Below are 22,558 nucleotides of genomic sequence, written 5' to 3'. Positions count from 1 at the left end.
ATTAGGAAGTTATGCAAATAGATAAAGAAATAATATATAATCACAATTAAAATAGTTAGCATATGTATAATTAAAGATGTGCAAATAGGAAGGCCAATATGTACCCCATTGCTGCAATGTCATCTGTAAGCTGGTCAAGTGGAACATTTCTACCCAGTTTGGATGTGGAAGTGTTTGCTCTGCAGAAACCCAAGTAGCTCTCAGTACCTCAGTGCGTAAAAATGCACTTTAGGGTGACATAACAAATAATGCGTCTGGGCACCAGAAGTGCAATTGATTGCAGGTAAAAGAAAATAAGAAAACAGATATGATTTCAGGGGGTGAATCAAAGCCCAGCCTGCTGCCAATGGTGCCCATGTGGCAGTGACCTCACAGGAAATTGATAAACTCTGTTTGATTGTCTGGTTCCTGTGCTCAGTGAATGGCAAATGTGGAAAAGCATTTTATCCATATCATTATCCCTTATCACATCACAAAAGAAATCTCTGCTACGTAAACTATTCTGGCTATTGAGCAGTAAGTAAGTAATTGAAATCCAATTGCTTCCAAATGAGTTTGAAACATCTCTGTTATTAGTATGTTATATTGAACGGTTAATAAAATATGAATAGTAAACAAGACTGAATGTGCTTAATTATGTTCTTGTTCATTTGTGGCATAAACATTTTTTAAAATATTTTTATATGCCGAAATACTTGCAGTATTTGTTTAAAAGGGAGTCATACAAACCAGCGGCAGTTTGAATGAAAGGTTCAAGGTGAGTTAACTGCTATGCATCCGTCACGCTTTTCAAACTGGATCATCCCACACACACACACCCCAAAGAAAAGCGGCAAAACTCACGTTGCTGTATATCTGCCAAGAAACCAGACAGGCCAGACAAATAGATTCCTGCAGCCTTGGTTTCACCCCCAGACCAGGAGGGATGAGTTTGTCTGTCATGTCCTTGTGAAGAGAAGCCGGTAGCTGTTCTTCTGCCTGACAGAATAACGCACCGGGCACCTGTCCACACTGCTACATGCCTCACCAGATGCTATCTTGTAACTATAAACTGTTCCTCATCTGTGGCTTCCCATGACGTTGCAATGACTATATCACATGTGGTTTTTCCCTCCTCTTTCTGTATCACTTCTCTTGACATCCGAAGCTTCTCCTCGGATAAACTAATCTGTCCTTCCAAATCCTGTCTTCCCCCTGTCGTGGCTGTGCTATCAGATCCTGCTGGATCGATGGGCTGCTGGTAAGAATACTCTTACTTCGACCTCAGTGAACCGGACACTAATTATCAACCCAGTGTCAGGCAGCGGCACTGAGCACTTCATTTGACAGGCTCTCACTATTTCTAATGGAGCCTCTACCTGGCACAAATGGAAGCCAGCTCTTTGAAACAGGAGTGTGTATTGGAAAGGACAAGACAGGCACAGCGCCATGTTCAGGTAGAGTTAATGGTGTGTGACTTTTTCCAACAAGCTCAATCACAGATTGTTATGACACAGCTTGGTGCTCCGAAAGACCATTTTAACAGGGAGTTAACTTAATTGTGAAAGTGAGGCACTAAACAAGGTTTTCATCATAATATCATTAGTACGTGACGGTGATTATACTCTGCAGCAACAGGGTGCTTATTACCTTGCACGGCAGCTGGATTCTCCCGATACCACGTGGGAATGGCAGGATCGAGAGATGATGTCAGGCTTAGGGTAATGCGGATGGTTCGGACCAAACGGCGTCTTGTGAAGACACTACGGGCGCGGTTAAAGTGCGTGTGACGCAACAAGGATAGGCGACTGTTTGTTCAAAACAACAATTGAGGTTCCTAAAGAGGTTAGCATAGATACCACAACAGCATCAGCTACATCAGAAATAGAGAGCATTTCTCCATCATAGGAAGAGCAAAGGACAACACTGAAGGGTTTCCTCGATGGAAAAGATGATTTTGCCCTGCTCTTGACTGGCTTCGACAAAATTTGGATGGTTCGGATGATTCATCCAATTTTCACCTGCAAAGTATAATAATAATAATAATATTTTGATTTGATATAGCGCTTTTCTAAGTACCCAAAGACGCTTTACATAGGGCAAACAAAACAAACAAACAGAACATTTGGAGAATGGGTCATGTAGTGGAAGGTAGGGTGCAGGGGTTAGCAGGTGAAGGAGAGTTTGAAGAGGTGGGTTTTGAGGGCTTGTTTAAATGATGATAGGGAGGGAGCCTCACGGATGTCGATGGGGAGGGCGTTCCAGAGGGGGGGTGCAGCAGCTGAGAAGGCCCTGTCACCCCAGGTCCGGTGCTTGGTCCTGATGATCTTCAGAGCGTTTGCACCGGCGGACCTGAGGCAACGGGTATATTTTGAAAGTGCCCGCCCTTTTCCAAACAGTTTCCAATGACAGCTTCTTAGATGGTTCTGTGTAACCAACCATCTGGTGCGTCAGGTTAACCGGATGTTGACTCCAACACTATCATTACACACAATGAGTCGTGTAGTTACCAGATCAACAGATAACTCAACAGATGATGGATTCTTCCCTTCGTTACTCGACTGTACGGATGTTTCGGGTATTTTGGACGGTGGGATAGCAGTGGCTCAGGCATGAATAGAAGGCCTCTTTGATACCTCCCAGTGAAGTTTCTATGGGTACATCCTACATGACAAAAATAGCTGGGATTAAATATCCCAGCAGGCCTTCGAATGATTTGGGCTTGATCTCCATTATGGATGGATTTCATTTAACCATGACGACCATTGTTTTTTAATTGTCAATCATTTAAAAGAATTTTGGAAAGCACTGACAAATGATTTCTTCCTCCAGATACTGGTGTTGGATCAGAACATGCTTCCTTGTGTCGTATTGGACACACAACATATTTACTTGTTGAATATGTTCTAAAGACTTGATGGATGGATGTTTTGAAGTGGTCAAGCTGTTATTCGGGCTGAAGTTTTTCTTTCCTTATTTTTGTATAATGGATGTGTATCGGTCACTTAAATGACCAATCATATACCAACAGCCATTTTTCTTTGAGCCTGTAAAGTAACTAAACATCACTTATTAACTAAAAAGTAGAGATATTTTTGTACCAACATTCATATTAGCTTTTCTGCTAATTTATTCATATTGTTCAAAATTAATGGATTGGTCATTGCTTGTTCATGAAAAGTGTTTACATGTGCGTCAGCTCCGACCTTTTAGGGGAAAAAGGTCTGGTGTGAACAAAAAGGAATGCAATTGCTCCTCTTAGTTTGATTGGAGCACTAAGAACAATAACCAATGGTGTAAGGTAGTTACGACAGACACCGGTGCACGCTATTATAACGTCTGTTACTAGGTGAGAAACACACACCAGGGTCCGCCGACTGTTTAAATCCTTAGCTTTGCTTTCTTTTGTTTTTTCTTTCTGACTTTTTTATGTTTGAAAAGCATAACTGCTCGCTCGACTTGCCTAAACCAGCCACCGTAGGGTTATAATGTGTAATCTCGTCACATGATCAAATTGAGACTTGACATCAAAATGCATATTACCCAGCAATCACAATTGCGTATCTATACATGACAACATCTCTAATCATTTATTCAAAGCTTTTATAGTTTATGTAGAATAAGCATACCATAAATATATTGCTGCTGACTATTTTTACAAAAAATAAAACCAAAATGAAGATGGGTTTTCTGTTTTGAGGGTATATATAGTAAATGTCACAATTTTAAAGCAATGTCAGTTCTTCTTCTAAAGAATATTGCAGACGTAGCAATCTGAATTCCTGGTGAGGGTCCGTTGTTTGCCCAACACATTGTTGGATGGCTTGCTTTACCCAACACCTCGGGCCCCTGTGTAGGCAGTAGGGCCACGAGCTGCACTGTCTACATTTACGCCCCTGAGAAGAGCTAGGTAGTTGTAGGTAAAGGTGACCTCGGCTTTCCCCAAAGGAAACTTCTACTGTCTGAAATCCCTATTTTCGTTCCACACGTTTAAAAAGAAATGTTTTGGGGCATTTAATGTCTTTATTAGATAGCACCAGGAGAGAGATGACACAAAGGTCCCCTCTTGGACTCAAACCAGGAAAGTCTTAGCTCCTGGCTGGCATCTTAACCCCCAAGCCACATGGGCACCCCATTTCCTGCCATTCTCACTGCCCATATTATGAAGGTGCATTTCAAAAGTGGTTTAACAGAGCCTCTTTCATTTCCCCTCAGAGGAGTCTTTTGTCGTTATGTTTTATTGGCATTACAATACTATGAGATATGAGATCAACCCTCCAAGGGCAGCAGGAGCAAGTGAATAACGTAGACTCAGGCTGTGTTCAAATTTGCAACATATGAGGGCAAATCATTTTTGAAATACACTGTATTATGTTCTATATACATCATCCACTTTATTGCCTTAATTTTTTATTTTATTTTTCTCTCCTTTCCTTTAGAGTCGGAAACATGCCAACAAAGTGCGGCTGTATTACATGCTACATCCTGTGGATGGAGGCTGCCCTGCCAAGAAGCTCAGAACAGACAATGTGAGTCCTTTGTGAATTCTACATTTTCCTGTCCATAGTGTTTCCCTGTGGTCTCAGTAATCACGGAGAAACATGCACACATCAATCTGCAGCCTGGCCCCCGCACTCGTCAGAACAGCTAACAGATAAACAGAAGTGCCACATTTTTAGACCAATGAACGATGTGACGGTGATGTCGCTGCAGTTGGATACAAAGGGGATGCCAACCGTTAATTGAGTACAAGGACACATTGTGAGGTGTCAGGCCCTCCCAGCCTTCCCTGTCATGTTAATTAAGGACATGATGCGTTTTGATAGACGCAATTGTCAGGCCTGTCACTTCCTGCCCGATAAGTGTTTTGTTGAAGATGTGTGTTCTTAGGCTAGTGTAGCCTTGCCCACTTGAAGCAACCTCTGTTATGTCTTTGTTGGGGAAAGACAAAAACAGGGTTTTTACATCCACTTGGCAGCTCTGCCCCCACTCAGAAGAGCATGTTGAGATTTCATGTCACTGTCACAGTGAAACTCCAAGTTCCTTTCAAGTGAAGTTTAAAGTTGGTGTGGTGAGATGGAGGTGAGGAGAGGTTGGAGTGGAGAGATTGGAGGGACTCTGATCTCTGCTTTGATAACGGGGAGTTTGCCAACTATCAATCTGGAAATGAGCCTCTGAAGAAGATAAGGACACGCATTGCTTTCTCTCGCTGCTTCAGCTCATCAACCAGTCTTGCTATGCTGTTTCTGTTGAACTTTACATTTCCCCTCAATCTATGCACTATATCAGGGGTGGCCAACCAGTCAGAGACCAAGAGCCACATTTTTTACTGTGTTACCGCAAAGAGCCACATCATACACATGGGCACACATGAACATCACCCTATCCCTTCCTCACACACACACATACCTTTGCTCAGCCAGATTTATTGTAAATGTCACACACCAACATGATAATGACAGAAATTGACTCCTACAGTACTAAGACCACAGGCCAGTCATTTTCAACAATGAACATTGTGTACACTGTCTCACACAGACAAACTCTCAGTTCAACCAAGTCCACAAACAAAAATATAATAATTTACAAGTGTTTTTCTTTTACTATGCATGTTACTTAGTGGGACTTCTGGCATTCCTTGCCTTGAACAATCCTCTTCAAATCTGGCTTGTATTCCGTTGTTGCCACTCGAAGCAATTCTTTCACATGGGTGTCAGTCAGAACAGATCGATGCTTTGATTTCACGTGTTTCAGGGTAGAAAACACAGACTCGCAGACGTATGTTGACCCAAACATTGACAGTATCTTAGGCGCAGCCCGTTTGACATTGGGGTATTTTTTCATTGGCACACTTTTCCAGAACTCAATGGTCCCGTCCCTTAAAGCAGGTTTGAGTTGGTCCTCCTCACAAAGATCGATCATCTCCAACTCAGCCGCAGCCTCGTCTGTGACTAGCGGGGCTTTCAAACAGTCCTTCTCGGCGTTAAATGGGTCGACGAGGAACGTAATCTGTGGCCTTTTCAGTTGTAGATCACGGAACCGGGCCACAAAGCTTTCGTGCAGGTTTTCAACCAGTGTTGCATATCTGGCTCTTTGCTTATTCAGGGCGGCGCTGGTGACTTGCCCGCTGGCTTTTAGCAGAGTGGGAAAATGCGTTAAATCTCCCTTTTGAATATGCGCCTTAAACAGCTTCAGTTTGTTGACAAACGCGAACACACTTTGCACCAGGCCAGGCAGCATTTTTAACTTACCCTTCCTGGTCGATGTTAGCATGAAGTGAGCTGAAGTGGCGCTGAAGATTTGAAGCTTTGAAATGCGCTAATGACGCCTGACATATAAGGCAGAATGGCTTGCCTTACGTTCAACAAAAAAATATAAACTCTCCCACTCTGTTAAAAACGTCCTGTGTTCATCTTCATATTTTCGTTTTGCTGTGCATTTTCTCCCTGCCATTTTGAGAGCGAACTTGACACAAATTGTTTACTCAAATGATCTTGCTCCTACTGGGAAACTTTGAGGTATTTTCATCCCACGCACATGCGCGTTTGATGAAAATACCGTATTGAACTCAAGCGAAGCGAACACGCACATTAAAAAAACACAAATACAAACTTCGATATGAATGTAAGAGCCGCATGAAACCGGGCAAAGAGCCGCATGCGGCTCGGGAGCCGCGGGTTGGCCACCCCTGCACTATATGCACCCACCATTCCCTTTCCTCTTTCCTCACTATTTCCTTTTTATTCTTCCCTTTCCTCTACTTTCCTCTCAGTTCCTTTTACATTACTTTGCATCCTTTCCTTTTCATTCCTCTACTTTCCCCTTTTTAGACTTTTCTATCTCTTTCTTTCATCTCTTGTCATCTCTGTTTTGTTAATTGAAATGTGTTCAATCTCTGAGACACAGGACTCTTGTAACCTATCTCATACCAGCGTTCTGCTGATGCTTTTATCACTTGCACTGAAGCCATGTGGGCTCAGAGTGACTCAACATGGACGTCTCATCTCATCATTCTTTCACTCTCCTTGTCCGTCCCATTACCTTGCTGACAGGCAACACAGGTACAACATGTCTGATACATACACTCTTCTTTCACCACAGGTTTGTTTTATGGATTATATTAATAATATCGAATAGGCAACATTATCAGTATATGAAAGGAAAAAGAACCCAACGACGTTTGGCCAATGCAACCAACCTAAAATACTGAGTTATTTTTGGGACCAGGCGTAGAAAAAGGCTGTTAATCCTAAATTGTGATGTTCACTGGCGAGCTCAAATGTTTTCCTGTTGTCTTTGCCACAACAACAAAGTAATTCAAAACTCAACACTCTGCTGCTCTAAGTGAACAGACATTAATGTCTCTGATCGCTGTTCAGTGGACAGAATCCCCTTCTTTTCTGTTCGGCTTCTAATAGGAAAATCTGCAGAAAGTTGTGATTGTTATAAACAGTCTCTTGACAGTAAGGTTTTGACCCTTAAAGCAACACTCCTAACTTCGCAAATAACTTCTAGCATCAGCTTTATTTTTTTTATTCTTTTTTTATTCTTTTTTTATTTACCAGGGACAGCGTATTAATCAACATTTCATTTTCCACCTCAATGTAAATGTGCCAGAGTTAGTTAGAGAGCTCATTGTCGTCTCTAGTCCCTGGGAAGGTTGTTACAATTTAGTGGCCGAATATTATCAGTACAATTCAACAGCAAACACTATAGTACAACACTGACTAGCACAATACAACACAGTACCATACAATACATGAATACATTACAAAAGTAGCAGATTTGTAAAAACAATGAGAGTATACAATGGCAGTGCCAGAGATGAGGTAGTTTGATTACTCGTGATTGCAGGTTTGGTTTGCTTTAAGCCGTCTCTTTAGTTTATACTGAAGACGTGTCACGGTCTTTATAGACGTGTCGTGGACTTGCAAAGTGTCAAAATGACAGAGTTAGTTAATAGCCCTGTGTGTCGCATACAGATTGGGAGCATTTGTGTTGACTCTCAACAGCTCAACATGTTGACGGCGAGCTGGCGGCTAATAGCTAACAGTGCTAACAGCGCAAACTGCGGCAAAAGCACTGACAGAGCTAACAGTCTTAACCTTGGGGAAGGAGGAACAGGAGGGGGGGTTCTACGCTTTCATGGGGACGCTGTCGGTCGGGACGGCGTTATCAGCTGTAACCTCCGTAGTGAAGCACGAATAACACAGAGGGAGAGTGACTTCATTCTCTGGTCAGTTAAAATGGTAAATGGACTTGTACTTGTGTAGTGCCTTTCTAGTCTTCTGACCCCTTAAAGCACTTTAACACTACATGTCATTCATTCATCCATTCACACCTGTTCATACACTGATAACAGGGGCTACCATGCATCAGGACTATCCAAGCATTCACACCCATTCATCCACCATAGACACAGCCTACGGGATCAGTTGAGTTAAGTGTCTTGCCCAAGGACACATCTACATGAACTGGAGGAGCAGGGGACCAAGCAGTCGTCGGGACATTACTCCACTATATCTTTGTACAGCTAATAGTTGTTTGCTGCAAATCATAGCGCACGTTAGACATTACTGTAATGTTCCGGACCTTTGCAAGAGGAAATTCTTTTTGTACCCCTTTATCCTTGGTTATGTATGTCAAATTGCAACAACAGAAATATAAGGTATGTTCAAAGATATATCAAACCTTTGATGGTAGGGGTGCAACGGATCACAAACCTCACGGTTCGGTTCGGATCACGGTTCTTGAGTCACGGTTTGGATCATTTTTCGGATCAACAAAGTAAAGGGGAGGAGACAAATATAACTTTGCTTTCCATTTATTAATTAAAGAACTTCAAGAACACTTAAAGCAAAGAACTTTGGGCTATAGTCTTACATAAAAACACAAATATTGAAGATGTTTTGTATTTGATGTATTGAAAACAATTAACAAATATATATAAAACTAATTTCTGTTAAGTTTAAGTGCAACATGAGGTATGTTCCACTGTTTCAACTTAACTGAACTGCTCGGCAACAACTTGGGTCTATCAAATACACAATAATGTTTACCATTACTGTGAAATGGTCTTTTCAAGATGAGAATCTCTACATTGTCTGGGGAGAGGGTAGACCTTTCTGTGGTGACTGGGATATTGCTATTGGGCCTGTCTAGCTTCCACTCTGATACTTCTGTCAGCACCTGCACCAGGTGTGTGTCTATGTGACTCTCACAGAGGGGGCGTGTCTACAGCACTGGAATATGTATCTCCGCCGTGATGAAGTGAGCGGTCACAGTCACGTAGCTCTTCGTTGCCCTGGAGCACTTTAACCAGATTTTTTGTTTTCCACACCGAAGAATGTCCTCATGTCAGCAGAAATAAAGACCCCAATAGATGCTGTAATAGCTTTAGCCGGTCTGATTCTGCCACAAACGGTTTCTTAAATGCTGCAATGATACGTTGTTGTTGTGGCTTGTCCCCCGTTGCTGACAGACCGGGATGGTGTCTCTTCATAAGTGTGGACATGTCCGATGTATTGCCGTTGTCGTATGTTTCTCTTTAAACACCTTTACACCGTAACGGTTTTGTCCACCACCCTCATCCCGTCATTAGAAGTTACAGGGAAGACAAAATGCTCACAAACTTGCGACTTAAGTGAAGCCGGGAGCTTCTGCAGTTCCTCCGCTCGCTGTGACTTTAGACTTTCACCGTTAAATGCTTTTAACACGCTCCGTTCAGGTGAACACACTGCTGCTATCGGATATTCGGGGACTTGCTACTTGACAAGTAACAGCAGCAGTAAAACTGTATTACACACTATGATGATTAAACTATAAAAAATAATTAAAATGTAAATGCTCAATTGATCCGCGGTTCACAAGTAATCCGAACCGTGAGGGGTGATCCGAACCGATCACGGATCGATCCGTGGTCCGTTACACCACTATTTGATGGACATTTACCGGTTCCGGATGATATTTCTTTTTCTACCTGTTTTATTTACAGGTGTGGCTGAAAATACGTTCTGTTGTTTCTGCCTCATGTAGAAGCAGTTGTATATGTTATATTCCTTCACACTGTACTATAACTGCTCTTAGTATTAAAGCTATTTGCATTTTTTTTTTATGGATGTCAGGTAGAATGTGTGTCTGATTCGTACTGGCTGTGTCAACAGGGAATGCAGGGAAATTGGTTTCAGCTGTTTTCCCCAGAATCACTGTCCACACTGCAGCATCACTGAGCAGGGGGACTTAACAGGAAAAGGTCTATGGCGTGTTTCATGCTAGTTCATGTGAGGTGACCTTGATGGCTTGTGTCATCTAAAGCCTTGATGTGGGAGAGGAGTGAGCTCAGTGTTTCTGTGCATTTCTTTGATGAGACCTGTCTCTGTGATCTGCTCCTGGTTTCCACTTCAATCAATGCAGAAATGATAATCTCAAACCTCAGAGAATGAATAATTATCACTTTTTTTCTTTGTACTTTGAGCAGCTATGAACTTAAAGGTGCTGAATTCGATATTCAGAGCATTAATATAGCAGCAAACAACTATCTGCTGTGTAAAGATATATTGAAGTAACGTCTACCTGAGTCACTCCCTTTGTGTCTGTTGTAGTCCGAGCTTCTCTGTACTTTGTACGTACCCACGTGGCCTTTTTACTACATGTTCGTACCCCACTGGCTAACTCACGGCCGCCGCTCTGCACATACGCCGGTTACAGCTGATAGTGATGTTCCGACTGACGGCGTTGACCTGTAGAGTCAAAGTGTAGCGCCCACCCTCCAGTTCCCCTTCAGGTAAATACTGTTAGCTCTGCACGGTTAGCGCTGTTAGCTGCTAGCCACTGGCTCAGCTGTCACCATGTTGAGAGCCGTTGAGAGGCAATAGAAATTCTCCCAATCTCGTATTTAGCACTTCTGAGGCATGCTTTCCAAGTTCCTGAGGGTAGTGAGACATGTTTCGTGACTTCTACTTGGTTGTGCTTTACACTTTAGCTTCCGGACTTACTGTGGAGGAGGATGTGGACTTGTAGTAGCTTTGAATGGACATGTTTTAGAAATTTGTCTTGGGGGATGAATAAAACTGTAGAGGAAAAAACACAGCTAATAGGATTAAGTCAATGACCATAAAGTCTGTGAGCCTGTTAAATAAATGAGCCTGTATTGAATTTGCCTCAGGATGTAGTGTCTCAGATGATTTGTGACTTGTACAGCTTACATAGGATAAAGTTCTCCATAACAAAGCCAGCCTATTGTAATAGTACTACGGACTGGGGGACTGCTTTGTGTATCTAGGCCACTCATATTAAAACTACACTTAAGCAAAGCTCATTAAATATAAAAGCCTTGTGCCTAACTTATGTAATTTTCAATGCAAATTCAGGATTTTTCTCTGGGCTGTTTCACATGTTTTGCTCAGTTCTATCTTAATCAAAATTGACCACAAAGTTTATTTCTGTGATTGTGGTGGTAAACAGACGAAATGTCTTTAATAGGCATCCATCAGACCCAACTTCAGCCACAGTGCTTTCCATGCGACACCCATTGTTGACAGTGAATGAATTGCTTGTAACGAGATGCCATCCAGCAGGACAGCAGCCATCAAATGTGCCCATAGAGACGTGCTCCCGTCTGCCTCTCACAAATCAGCTGCCGACTTCAGCTCGTTAACGAGCACATGGACCTCTGTAGCATGGTGAAAAAATCTCAATGCAGAATCCAGAGTCAGAGCCAAGGGAGGGGTTTGTAGCTGATGGAACAGCTCCTCTGAGCTGCTATTCAGATGAAATCAACCTCGGGGTTAATATCTGTTGCAGGAGAGACAGACGGCTCCTGTTTCATTGGGAGAGAGAGGAATGAGGGGGTGTGTGGGGGTTGTGATGTTTTTTGGGTTTACTATCCTTCACCCTTCTCTGCTGCAGCTGCTCAGCTTCCCCATGACGGTTCACCTACTGCAGCATCTCGATCTGTCGTGTGTCATTTATTATATATTTTGATCATACATTTACACCCAATATTTCATTTTGCATACATTAACATTTGAAAAGACAGAGGCCACAGAGCAGTCAAGAAGGAGGCTATATTAAGTTTTTACTGCATTATCCATAGTGGATTTGGAATACTGTATTCAACACTTCTTACACAAAGTGGGTCAGTCAGAGCGACATACTATTGCTTCACTGGTGGCAGGGCCTCAAGGATGTCTGCTGGTCTGCTGGTTAGCTGTAATTAGCTTTGAATTGTTTAGAGTTGGTTTCAGAAGTAACTGTCCTGCACATTTTCTGCATTGGAGATGCCCCTGGTTGTGTTTCCTCTCGATTGTCAAGCAAATTTGAAGCGAAAAATAAATTAGACGCATGGCCACATACAGCTTTTCTAATGCGATACTTCAAAATGTGCATAAAAGTATGTGAATGGTTGTTAGTAGTTAGCTACTGACCCGTAGTTAGAGTACTTTCAAGACTAGACATGGACATATACTTTGTCCAGTAACACTTTTATTCTTTGATTTGTTTGAGTGAGAGAAGTTCCTTTAACAGTTTGCGAGAAAATGTATAGTTAAATATGTCAATTAAAAGTTATTTGATAGTCATTGTCTTATTATGAACATGCAACTGAATTTCAATTTTCAATGACAGTTAAAAATGACAAGTCAAAAATGCTGTCAATGGGACTGGTCTTTGTTCCCTCGGCCGTACGCTCTCTCAGATCAGTACCTCAGGAGGTGCAATGCCGAAAGCCCAGTTGTTAGCCCGTTACCCCAAAGACAAAAATCCATTGTTCCGAAGGCCCACTACTAAAATACAACAAACAGAAGCAAAAGGCTAATTATTTGGAATATTTCTTTTAATGGCATGACCCGCCCTACTCTGCCTCTGATTGGCTTACCCCGATATTCTTACCCTAAACCTAACTAGTCTCACTCCTCATACCTAAACCTAACCAACCCAACCAACGAAGGCAACGGGTACTAGTCCGACTGTCTGACTTTTAACGGATGTGCTCCAGGCTTCAATACCAACACCAACGCGGTCTGACAATGACATGTAGGTTTAAGTGTGATTACTTTGTGCTTCGTTGCCTACTGTGTAACACCAGCACTCTTTTTCTTCCTTTTGATAATACAGAACTATTAACAATACATTTTAAAAAGCACACTGGCGTTGTCTGACTACAGAAGGGATGACTATATGTCATCGCATTTGTTCTTTTAACTTCTAAACCACCTTAATGTATATTAACTGTTGTTTGGCCTTTGAAGCAAGATGACAAAATGAGTGATCAAACCGGAACCAGCCTCACACATTACTTCATCTTTGTTTTTTTCAGGTGTCACACTAAATCTACGTTAGGTCTGCAGTCTGACCGTAGGCTGTTGGTAAAAGGGCACATTGCCTTGATGGGAGAGGGCTCCACTTAAACTACACAGATGTGATGCGACCAGGCTGTGCTTATAAGGTGGCACTGTCTAAAAATACACTCAGCATACACTCAGCAGCACCGCCTCCAGAGACGGGGGGGGGGGGGGGGGGGGATGCACGGCCTGGCATGGCCGGCGTCTGGACCTGGTTGAGCTGATGGCATTTGACAACTGTACACGCTGCTGGTCATGGTGGTCGCTGCGATAACCTGCTCTCATGCGACTGCGAGGAGTGTCAGTTATGTAGTATAATCTCAGGGTTTTTTGGTTTGATGGTGAAATAGACCGTTTTGGATTACGGACTCTGTTTAGGTTGTCTTTTGGATCGATCTGGTGAGGTTTTGACAGAGATTGTTGTTGTTGAATTATTAAACCAGGGAGGTTTAATATTCAAATATGCAATGGCTGCTGAGCAGAATTACAGTCAGGTCATATATTTGAAATGAAAGGAAACGTGGGAGAGAAACGATGAATAAACACAACCCTGCAGAGAGGTTTTGGTTTTGATCAGTTTACCTGTTCAGCGTCTGTGGTTTTCACTCTACTCAGTGATTTGTAATTTGTTATTGCAGTTCACTCAGTCTTCTGTTCAAATGTTTGGACATCAGCTGAATTTCCTTCTAAGCTTTTTTATGCACATTATGAAATGTCAGATTGAGATAGCTGTATGAGAACCTCACTTTTCAGCTGAATGTCAGCAGTATGCAAACATATTGGAACGTTTGCTCAAGGCAGGAAGACTTTTTGTCAAAAGCTGTGCTGGAAATGTATTTATGACTTTTTACTGTGAGTCATTCCAGACTTTTGCTGAGAACAGCCTCTAAGATTACTGATTTTCTAAATGTCATGTCTTAGTAAAATGAAGACCTTTTTACTACTGATCAGACAAACAATGACTTGACATTTGGTTTTGGGAATGGTCGTCGAGGAATCTTGCAATGATCATTTATAACTATATTTTACACGTTGACAAATAGAGTAATCCTTTTAAAGTCTCAGTGAAACGGAAGTTAGAGCGACTTTATCTGTGTGAGTATTCACCATTGTACAGTTACAAGAGGGATTTAAATCAAATCCCTCAAATTTGATGGGACTGCAAAAAAGTGGGCGGGTCTTATAATGTAGTTCAATACGGAGCTACAGAGGACTGTGGCTCCACACACATCCATTGTCGCTAAAAGTTGCAGAATAATTGATGGCTGGTTAATTGATTCTTTGAATATATTTTATTTCTGTTTGCATATATTGTAAACTGGTGCACAATACGACATGAGATGTAATCTAAAAGGGTAAATAAGAAGGAACTGGTCTGATAAATGGTTTATACATACTATTTCTTTTTTAAGTGTTGTTACACACATTATTTGGCTCAATAGAATATTGTGTTCCTTTCCAAGCTATAGCCTCTAAATGTATTCTGTTCTTGTTCATTATTGGCACAAACAGGCCACTTGGAAGTCATTTTTCAAACCACTTGATCTGCTTTGTATGACTTTAAGAAGCCATTGTTGTCAAACCTTATCGGCGACTGTTGGACATCGCTCAGAAAGGTGGATATAGAAATAGACACAGGTTTAGGTCATAGTTAAAGCTCTGCTTTGACATCGTGTCCATTTCTCTTTTTTATCTTCATTGGACAAATATGCTTCCAATAAGGCCAACTCACAGTAGGATTTCCTCATGGGTGCTAACAATTCTAACAATGTGCTAACAATTCCCATTAACTGTCTCTATGTCTGTATTAGGATCGAAGACCTAATGTGCATGGTTCTTACCAGAAGTTATGTTGACAATGATTGCATATTGTGCCTTCAATGGAGCCAATTCATTTAATGTTGGCATATCATTTATTAAATATATATCTCTCTACTATAGACCAACCACTTTTCAATTATTACAGCTTTCTACTGGGTTATTTTAAATGAGGAAAATAACATACATCTAAAGAGGTTCTAAGGTTCTTAGCCTTATTTTGATGCAGTGGTTCAACATGCGACCTGCTGCGAGCGGACTCGGTAGGGGACTACAGAATATAGCAATCCCTTTTCAGTAATGTGTAATCAATTAAAAGACTAGTTAGTGAAATCAAAACACTATGTTGCAAACAGAATGGGCATTTTTATCTAGTGTCCACATGATATGAATGGATTTGATGCAACATAACTAAAGACACCTTTTTTACCTCCCTGAATAATAATGGGCAACTTCAGGTAAAAGACAAATTTGTTTCCATCACATTATATTTGCTATCTGGAAGAACGTATTTGGTATCAGTAGTGTAAAAGAACATAGATTCCGAGCTCCTGAGTATCCACCCAATCGCTCCTTATGCTTCCATTCAAACGGAAATTGAGAAGTTAACTTGAAAAACAATTGCAAGTTGAATGTAAACCAGGAAAGCTTGATGATTGATGAGATCCCCCATGATGTAACGCTGTTAATCAAGAAAACAGCACTCAACTTCCAATCACTCCCAAGAACCATCACAGCAACACAGGGAACATGCATTTACGTGTGTCAGTTTGTTGTGTGAAACCATGCCAAAGACATCCATTAACACTGCAGGCAGTTTGTTTAGATGGGGGGGGGTGGGGGTGTCTTCATCACATTACAACAGCACAGGTGGGACTTCTTTCTCCCACACAGCTGAATAAGTAGGGGCTAATGATGGCTACAAAATATAGTATCGATTGGTTTAGCATGTCTCAGGGCAGGCTATACATAACTCTTGTACAAGCCTATTCATGCATACTGCATGACTTTAAATGTTTGCTGAAGGAATACATTCGTTCACTTGGGTCATAATACGCTTGGAAGCTTGCTTTTGTGAGAAATGTTCTGCTGATTCAAATCGACACAGCAGCACAACATTATTGTTGTTAAAGTGAAAATGTAACGTCCCCTACATAGAATTGCTATCAAGGTGGTCTTGAACAAAGCATTTCAACCCAGAACTGCAGACTATTGACTATTGTGGTGCTTTGGTAGTGTTGTATCCTTTTTGATTCCTTTCACGAGACTATGATTCGAGAGCCATGGCTGCTCTGTTAAGCTGCACTTCGGCACTGCTGTGACCTAAATGTTAACATTAGCATCCCAACATGCTCAAAACATATTACATGTTGATCTTTAGCAGGTAATGTTTGCCATGTTTGGCATCTTAGTTTAGTGTGTTAGCATGCTAAAATATACTAATTAGCAGTGAAGACAGCACAGCTGAGGCTGATGGAATAGCCTCAGTCTTTTGTTTTTAGGGTATTTAATCATAAACCAAAGTATAAGACAAAATAGAATTTTTACCTGATGATTGTGCAATATGTAAAGTGAAGATAACTGCAATTGCTACAATCTTTCCACTGGGGAACGTGTCTTTACCAAATGTAATGACTTCCAGTAGTTTTCTGAGACGTTTCACTTATAATCACTAATCTCAACCTCTTGGGGCATTTAATAAGAAAAGTCAGAGGATGTCCAATGTCATTAAGATACATTGTCAATCTTTCATGGATTTGTACCAAATTGAATGTCATCCATTGAGTAGATGATGACATATTGCATTGGATAATTGAAAGCTTTGATCTGCTGGTGGCACGGTGAAAGTCAAAGGATCACAGAAGTCATTAGGATTCATTCTCTGGGGACCACGAATGTCTGCACAAAATTGCATGCCAATCTATCCAAAAGTTGCTGAGATATTTTAGTATGGACTAAAGTGGTAGACCGACCATCAGAATAACATGGCCATCCATAGAGCCATGCTGCTACATGGCCAGAAATGAATCATTGGCAGATTGAAGCTGGCTTAACATTGCTCAACCATTTTTAGCTTTATTTAAAGTTAACGTCTCCAGTATTATACCCTTTTTTAAACATATGCCTAATCCTTCTCATGTGGCAGGACAATTGCAATACTTCTGCCCCATAACCCTTGAGGGATCCATGATTTCTCCACCAGTCTCTGATCAGTGAGAGCATTTCCTAAATACAAAATATATTTGTATTATATTTTGTGCTTGCTAATCAATACACAATTTAGTACTTTGTCAAGTAGATGCAATATCTTTTGTAAATGTTAAAGTGTGCAGACTTGTACAGTTGGTTGGCTGGGCCGAGTGTTTGCCTGTCAATTTATTCAACTGACTTCCATTAAATCAGGCCACCAGATTCTTGTTCAGAGACGGAGCAATCGTACTGGAGATGGCACAGGTGTCCCGCGCTGCCTTGACTGAACAAGAAGTGACTGCAGTCTTATGCTTCGTTGCCTCAACCTCTCCTGGAGCAATATCCAACAGATTGCACACTTGGCGCGCACACACTTAAAGCAAGGACATACATTTGTTACAGCATGAATGTACACTAAATCTGTAGTATGGCCAGAGAACACCAGCATGGGCAAAATATGCAATCCTGTGAGAAAATATATGGTCACTGCAAAAAAATAGCAACTGTTTTCACCCTTTAAATGCAGTCGCACATATTAAGAACAAAAATATACAAATATTTGAGTACTAATAGAGGGCATGAATTGGTACATGAATGTTGCATCCAGCAAAGGCACACACCAAAACAAAATCTTGGATCCAAATTGTGAACAAATTTAGATATGAAGAATGTATAACATTACAAAAAACATATTCTGGTCTATAGATAGCTGTACCACACAGAGTATTCAGCCAGTACTATCCAGTACTCACACACCCCCATAATGTATGTGCAGCATACACATTTGCACTTGTTCACCTCGGTTAAACAGCAGATGGAGGTATTACACGTGCAAAACATACCGCACGGTCTGTCTCATCATGTATCTAAGAGTGTCATGTCAGGTTGCTCTAAATAATGAACGACACAAACAAATATATGCAGTTATTATGAACAAAGAGAGAGCTGCTATACATATTGCTTCTCAAAAATGTTCTATACATTATGAATAATTAAGATTGTTGAGCAGATTATGAATAGGATTTGCGTGTGAATACTGATTGGAACAAAGTGTGTTGCAGTCTGGTTCAGGTGGTGTTGACAGTAGAAACTATAGAGTGTGTGGTGTTGAATGATTCAAATCATTTGCCTTTTGATCCAATCGTCACTGTCATTACAAATATAAAAATAAAAACAATCAGATCACTGGCATGTGTGCAAATATTGCTAGTACTAGTAGTATTAGAACTACCGCTCTGCCATACTCTACAAGCACTAAAAAGATGTGTCTTGTGCTTCAAGCTAAATGCTAACGGCAGTATGCAGACACGCTGTTAACATGTTAATGATACTGTAGGTCCCAAGGGACCTTGAATACATGAAATTCATCTAATATATAATGAATTCTAGAGTAAGTTGCTATTATTTTGTAATTCACTTCATTATGTTTTTTATTGCACACATGAATTCTATCTAACTCCGATGACGTTTGCTCCAGCTCACTTTTTAGAGGTTACAGTCTGTTTAACCTGTTTACTGATGTGTCAAACATGCAAGTCTCTATTCATGATTTCATGTGAGAAGAGGTTGTTCTTAAAGATAAAATAAACACAGGTCCAACACGTCTTTAGATTGGGTCTTTACTGAGATTACTGAGGACTTAAGTCCCTCTTCCACTCTTCTGCCACCAGGAAATAATATTGGCATTGTACGTTCCTGCAGACCAAATACATTGAATGTAGACTTTTTTGCATTTGCTCATTGGAAGTGACTTAGTATAGGAAGCAACCATTATTGAAAGTTACTTGATAGTATAACAAGAGAGAAAGGAGGTCAGGACACTGGGTCAAACAAGTAAACGTTCTTCTGCTTGTTAGGTAAAGTTGGGTAAGAAAGTCTGCTAAGGGCAATTGTTATTTATTTACGCTAGTTAAAGTTGTAAAGTTACGTTGTTACATGCCTTTTTTAACATATATCTTTTTTCCAACCATAACCAAGTAGTTGGTTGCCTGAACCTAACCAATTGTTCCACAACGTGTTTCTGCAAGCGTGCTATAAGGCTATGAGAGGTAATTAGGAAACATTTATAGTTCGGAAACATTGCCAACATTTTTTCTGGCAACTGGGTTTATTCTGCTGTCCACCATTTATGTGCTCATAAAGTTAAACATTTTGTCTCTGCTCTTACATTTGTTTGCTTATGTGCTTTGATGCAGCATTGTTAGCCTTGTTTGCCTGGAAAAAGCACTCTGAATCTCATCTGTATTGTGTGACATATCAAGAAGAGCAGTTAAATATCACTTCAAGGCTCAGCACAAACAAATAAAAGCACACAGACTCTATAGTACGCAAAGCTGAATAAACATAAAGGCAGCTCAGTGTTAGATATTACATCAAATGTTTCCAGAGAACTGAGGCGTCAATCTTCTCCAGGAGAGGATGATGCCCCCTAACTGTTTTTTGCAGCTCCTTTCAGTGTGGAACCTGGACTCCATGCCTCCATTTCTCTTCCAAAATGGCTTCACATTTTAAATGTCCTCTTGAGCTACTTTACAAAGGGGATGAATGTGAATTGCTGCTCTGAGAGGCGGGCGGGCCATTTGTAAAGGGCTGCAGTTTAGCAAAAACCTGCAGAAAGCAGAACCTGGCAGAATGAAAGTGGGAGCCCAGAGACACTACAGATCTAAGGGTGATGACTTGTTTGAAAAGGGGACATCCAAAAGAATCAGAATCAGAATCAGAACCGTTTATTGCCATGGTATGTTGAACATACAAGGAATTTGACATGACGGGAGGTGCATAACAGTTAACAATCAACAACAATCAGTGCAAGTAGAAACATATTAAAGGTTACAGAGAGATATAAAATAAAGTAAGATATAAAATAAAGTGAAATATAAAATAAAGTGAAATATATAATAAAGTGCACAAACGAACAGATAACAGGACTATAAACAAGTGAGATGTGTATTGTAAAAGTGTCGAGTGTAATAGAAGGGATAGAAGGGGAGTGATCGGTAGGAATTTGTCCTGGGGATGACAGAGTCAGTGTGGGTCCCGGGCTCTGTTAATGAGCCCGACTGCGGAAGGGAAGAAGCTGTTCATGTGTCGTGAGGTCTTGGTCCTGATGGACCTCAGCCTCCTGCCAGATGGGAGTGGCACAAACAGCTTGTGTACAGGGTGAGAGGGGTCGGCTACAATCTTTCTTGCTCGCTTCAGGGTCCTTGAAGCGAACAAGTCCTGGAGGGACGGCAGATTGCAGCCAATCACCCTCTCGGCAGAGCGAATGATGCGCTGCAGCCTGCCCTTGTCCTTGGCTGTGGCTGCAGCGTACCAGACCGTGATGGAGGAGCAGAGGATGGACTCAATGATGGCTGTGTAGAAGTGCACCATCATTGTCTTAGGCAGGTTGAATTTCTTCAGCTGCCTCAGGAAGTACATCCTCTGCTGAGCCTTCTTTGTGATGAAGCTGATGTTCAGCTCCCACTTGAGGTCCTGGGATATGATGGAGTCCAGGAAGCAGAAGGACTACACCGCGTCGACGGGGGAGTCACACAGGGTGATAGGGGCTGGTGGAGCTGCATTCTTCTGGAAATCCACAACCATCTCCACTGTCTTTAGAGCATTGAGCTCCAAGTTGTTCAGACTGCACCAGGTCACCAGATGATCAGTCTCCCACCTGTAGGCGGACTCATCCTCACCAGAGATGAGTCCAATGAGGGTGGTGTCATCCGCGAACTTAAGGAGCTTGACGGACTGGTGACTGGAGGTGCAGCTGTTGGTATACAGGGAGAAGAGCAGAGGGGAAAGAACGCAGCCTTGGGGGGAACCGGTGCTGATGGTCCGGGAGGCTGAGACGTGTTTTCCCAGCTTGACGTGCTGCTTCCTGTCAGACAGGAAGTCTGTGATCCACTTGCAGGTGGAGTCGGGCACGTGCAGCTGGGAGAGCTTGTCATGCAGCAGAGACGGGATGATGGTGTTGAAGGCAGAGCTGAAGTCCACAAACAGGATCCTGGCGTAGGTTCCTGGGGAGTCCAGATGCTGGAGGATGAAATGAAGGGCCAAGTTGACTGCGTCGTCTACAGACCTGTTGGCTCTGTAGGCGAACTGCAGGGGGTCCAGGAGTGGGTCAGTGAGGGTTTTAAGGTGGGACAGGACAAGGCGCTCAAAATACTTCATGACCACAGAGGTCAGGGCGACGGGCCTGTAGTCATTGAGTCCCGTTATCCTTGGTTTTTTGGGGACGGGGATGATGGTGGAGACCTTGAAGCAGGCTGGTACGTGGCATGTCTCCAGGGAGGTGTTGAAGATGTCTGTGAACACCGGAGACAGCTGATCAGCACAATGATTCAGGGTGGATGGTGAGACAGAATCTGGGCCGGCTGCTTTGTGGGGTTTTTATTTTTTAAAAAGCCTGTTGACGTCTCTCTCCAGAATAGAGAGTCGTCACTGGGGAGGGGGGTGGGGGGGGGGGGGACACTTGGGTGATACAGAGGCATGGGCCCCTGCTGGGCTGGGGGAGGGGGACCTGGTCTGGGGCTGGTTGATGGAGCTGTGGGGGATGGAGTCAGGACTGACCCATTGTCCATCAAAGCGACAGTAGAACTCGTTCAGCTCATCTGCCAGGCGGAGGTCATTCATGGAGTGTGAGGCTTTTGGCTTGTAGTTGATGATCTGTCTGAGGCCTCTCCAGACAGAAGCAGGGTCACATGCTGAGAGCTGGTGTTGCAGTTTCTCAGAGTACAGTCGTTTAGCATCTCTCACCGCCTTGCAAAACCTGTACTTTGACTCTTTATACAAGTCCTTGTCCCCACTCCTAAATCGGGTTGGGTACCGAAACCCGGTGCCAATATGGAACCGGTACCTATACGACCGGTACCTACCGGACCGAAACGCAACGCAGATTTCGGTGCTTCTTTTCGGTGCCTGAGCCGATTGAAATACTTTTTTTAACACTACTCTGATGACTCCGTCCTGGCAGCAGGTAACGATAGCTACCGTTTGTATAGCTACAGCAGCTAGCTAGCCATCAACCTTTTAACAGAGAAAATGCCGAAAGGTAAACGGTCAAAAGTGTGGCTGTTTTTATTTTGAAAGTCCGTTGCTCACTGGCAGCGGTGGAGGAATGGAGACTACTGGACATCGCTGCGGTAAAGTTAGCAGACACTCAGGTCTCCGTGGTCAACTCAGCAGACACTTAGATGTTAGTGACCTATACGCTGAAATTCATGGTAAACGCATTCAAACGGCAC

The 22,558-nt window shown here is 42.2% G+C and overlaps 1 protein-coding gene across 1 annotated transcript in view; it reads left to right on the top strand.

Moving 5' to 3' along the window:
* The window catches only part of LOC306697015 (zinc finger matrin-type protein 4-like), a gene marked incomplete at its 3' end in the record, with an annotated part of 113,103 nt that overhangs the window by 52,154 nt on the left and 38,391 nt on the right, over positions 1-22,558 (top strand). The window contains exon 3 of the mRNA XM_079160753.1: positions 4,419-4,508. Within this exon, the coding sequence (XP_079016879.1) occupies positions 4,419-4,508 (90 nt within the window). The remainder of the gene's footprint in view (positions 1-4,418; positions 4,509-22,558) is intronic.

The sequence above is a fragment of the Pholis gunnellus genome (assembly GCF_910591455.1).
Source record: "Pholis gunnellus genome assembly, chromosome: 6".
In the NCBI taxonomy this organism is placed as follows: domain Eukaryota; kingdom Metazoa; phylum Chordata; class Actinopteri; order Perciformes; family Pholidae; genus Pholis; species Pholis gunnellus.
This window is presented reverse-complemented; position numbering and strand designations above follow the sequence as displayed.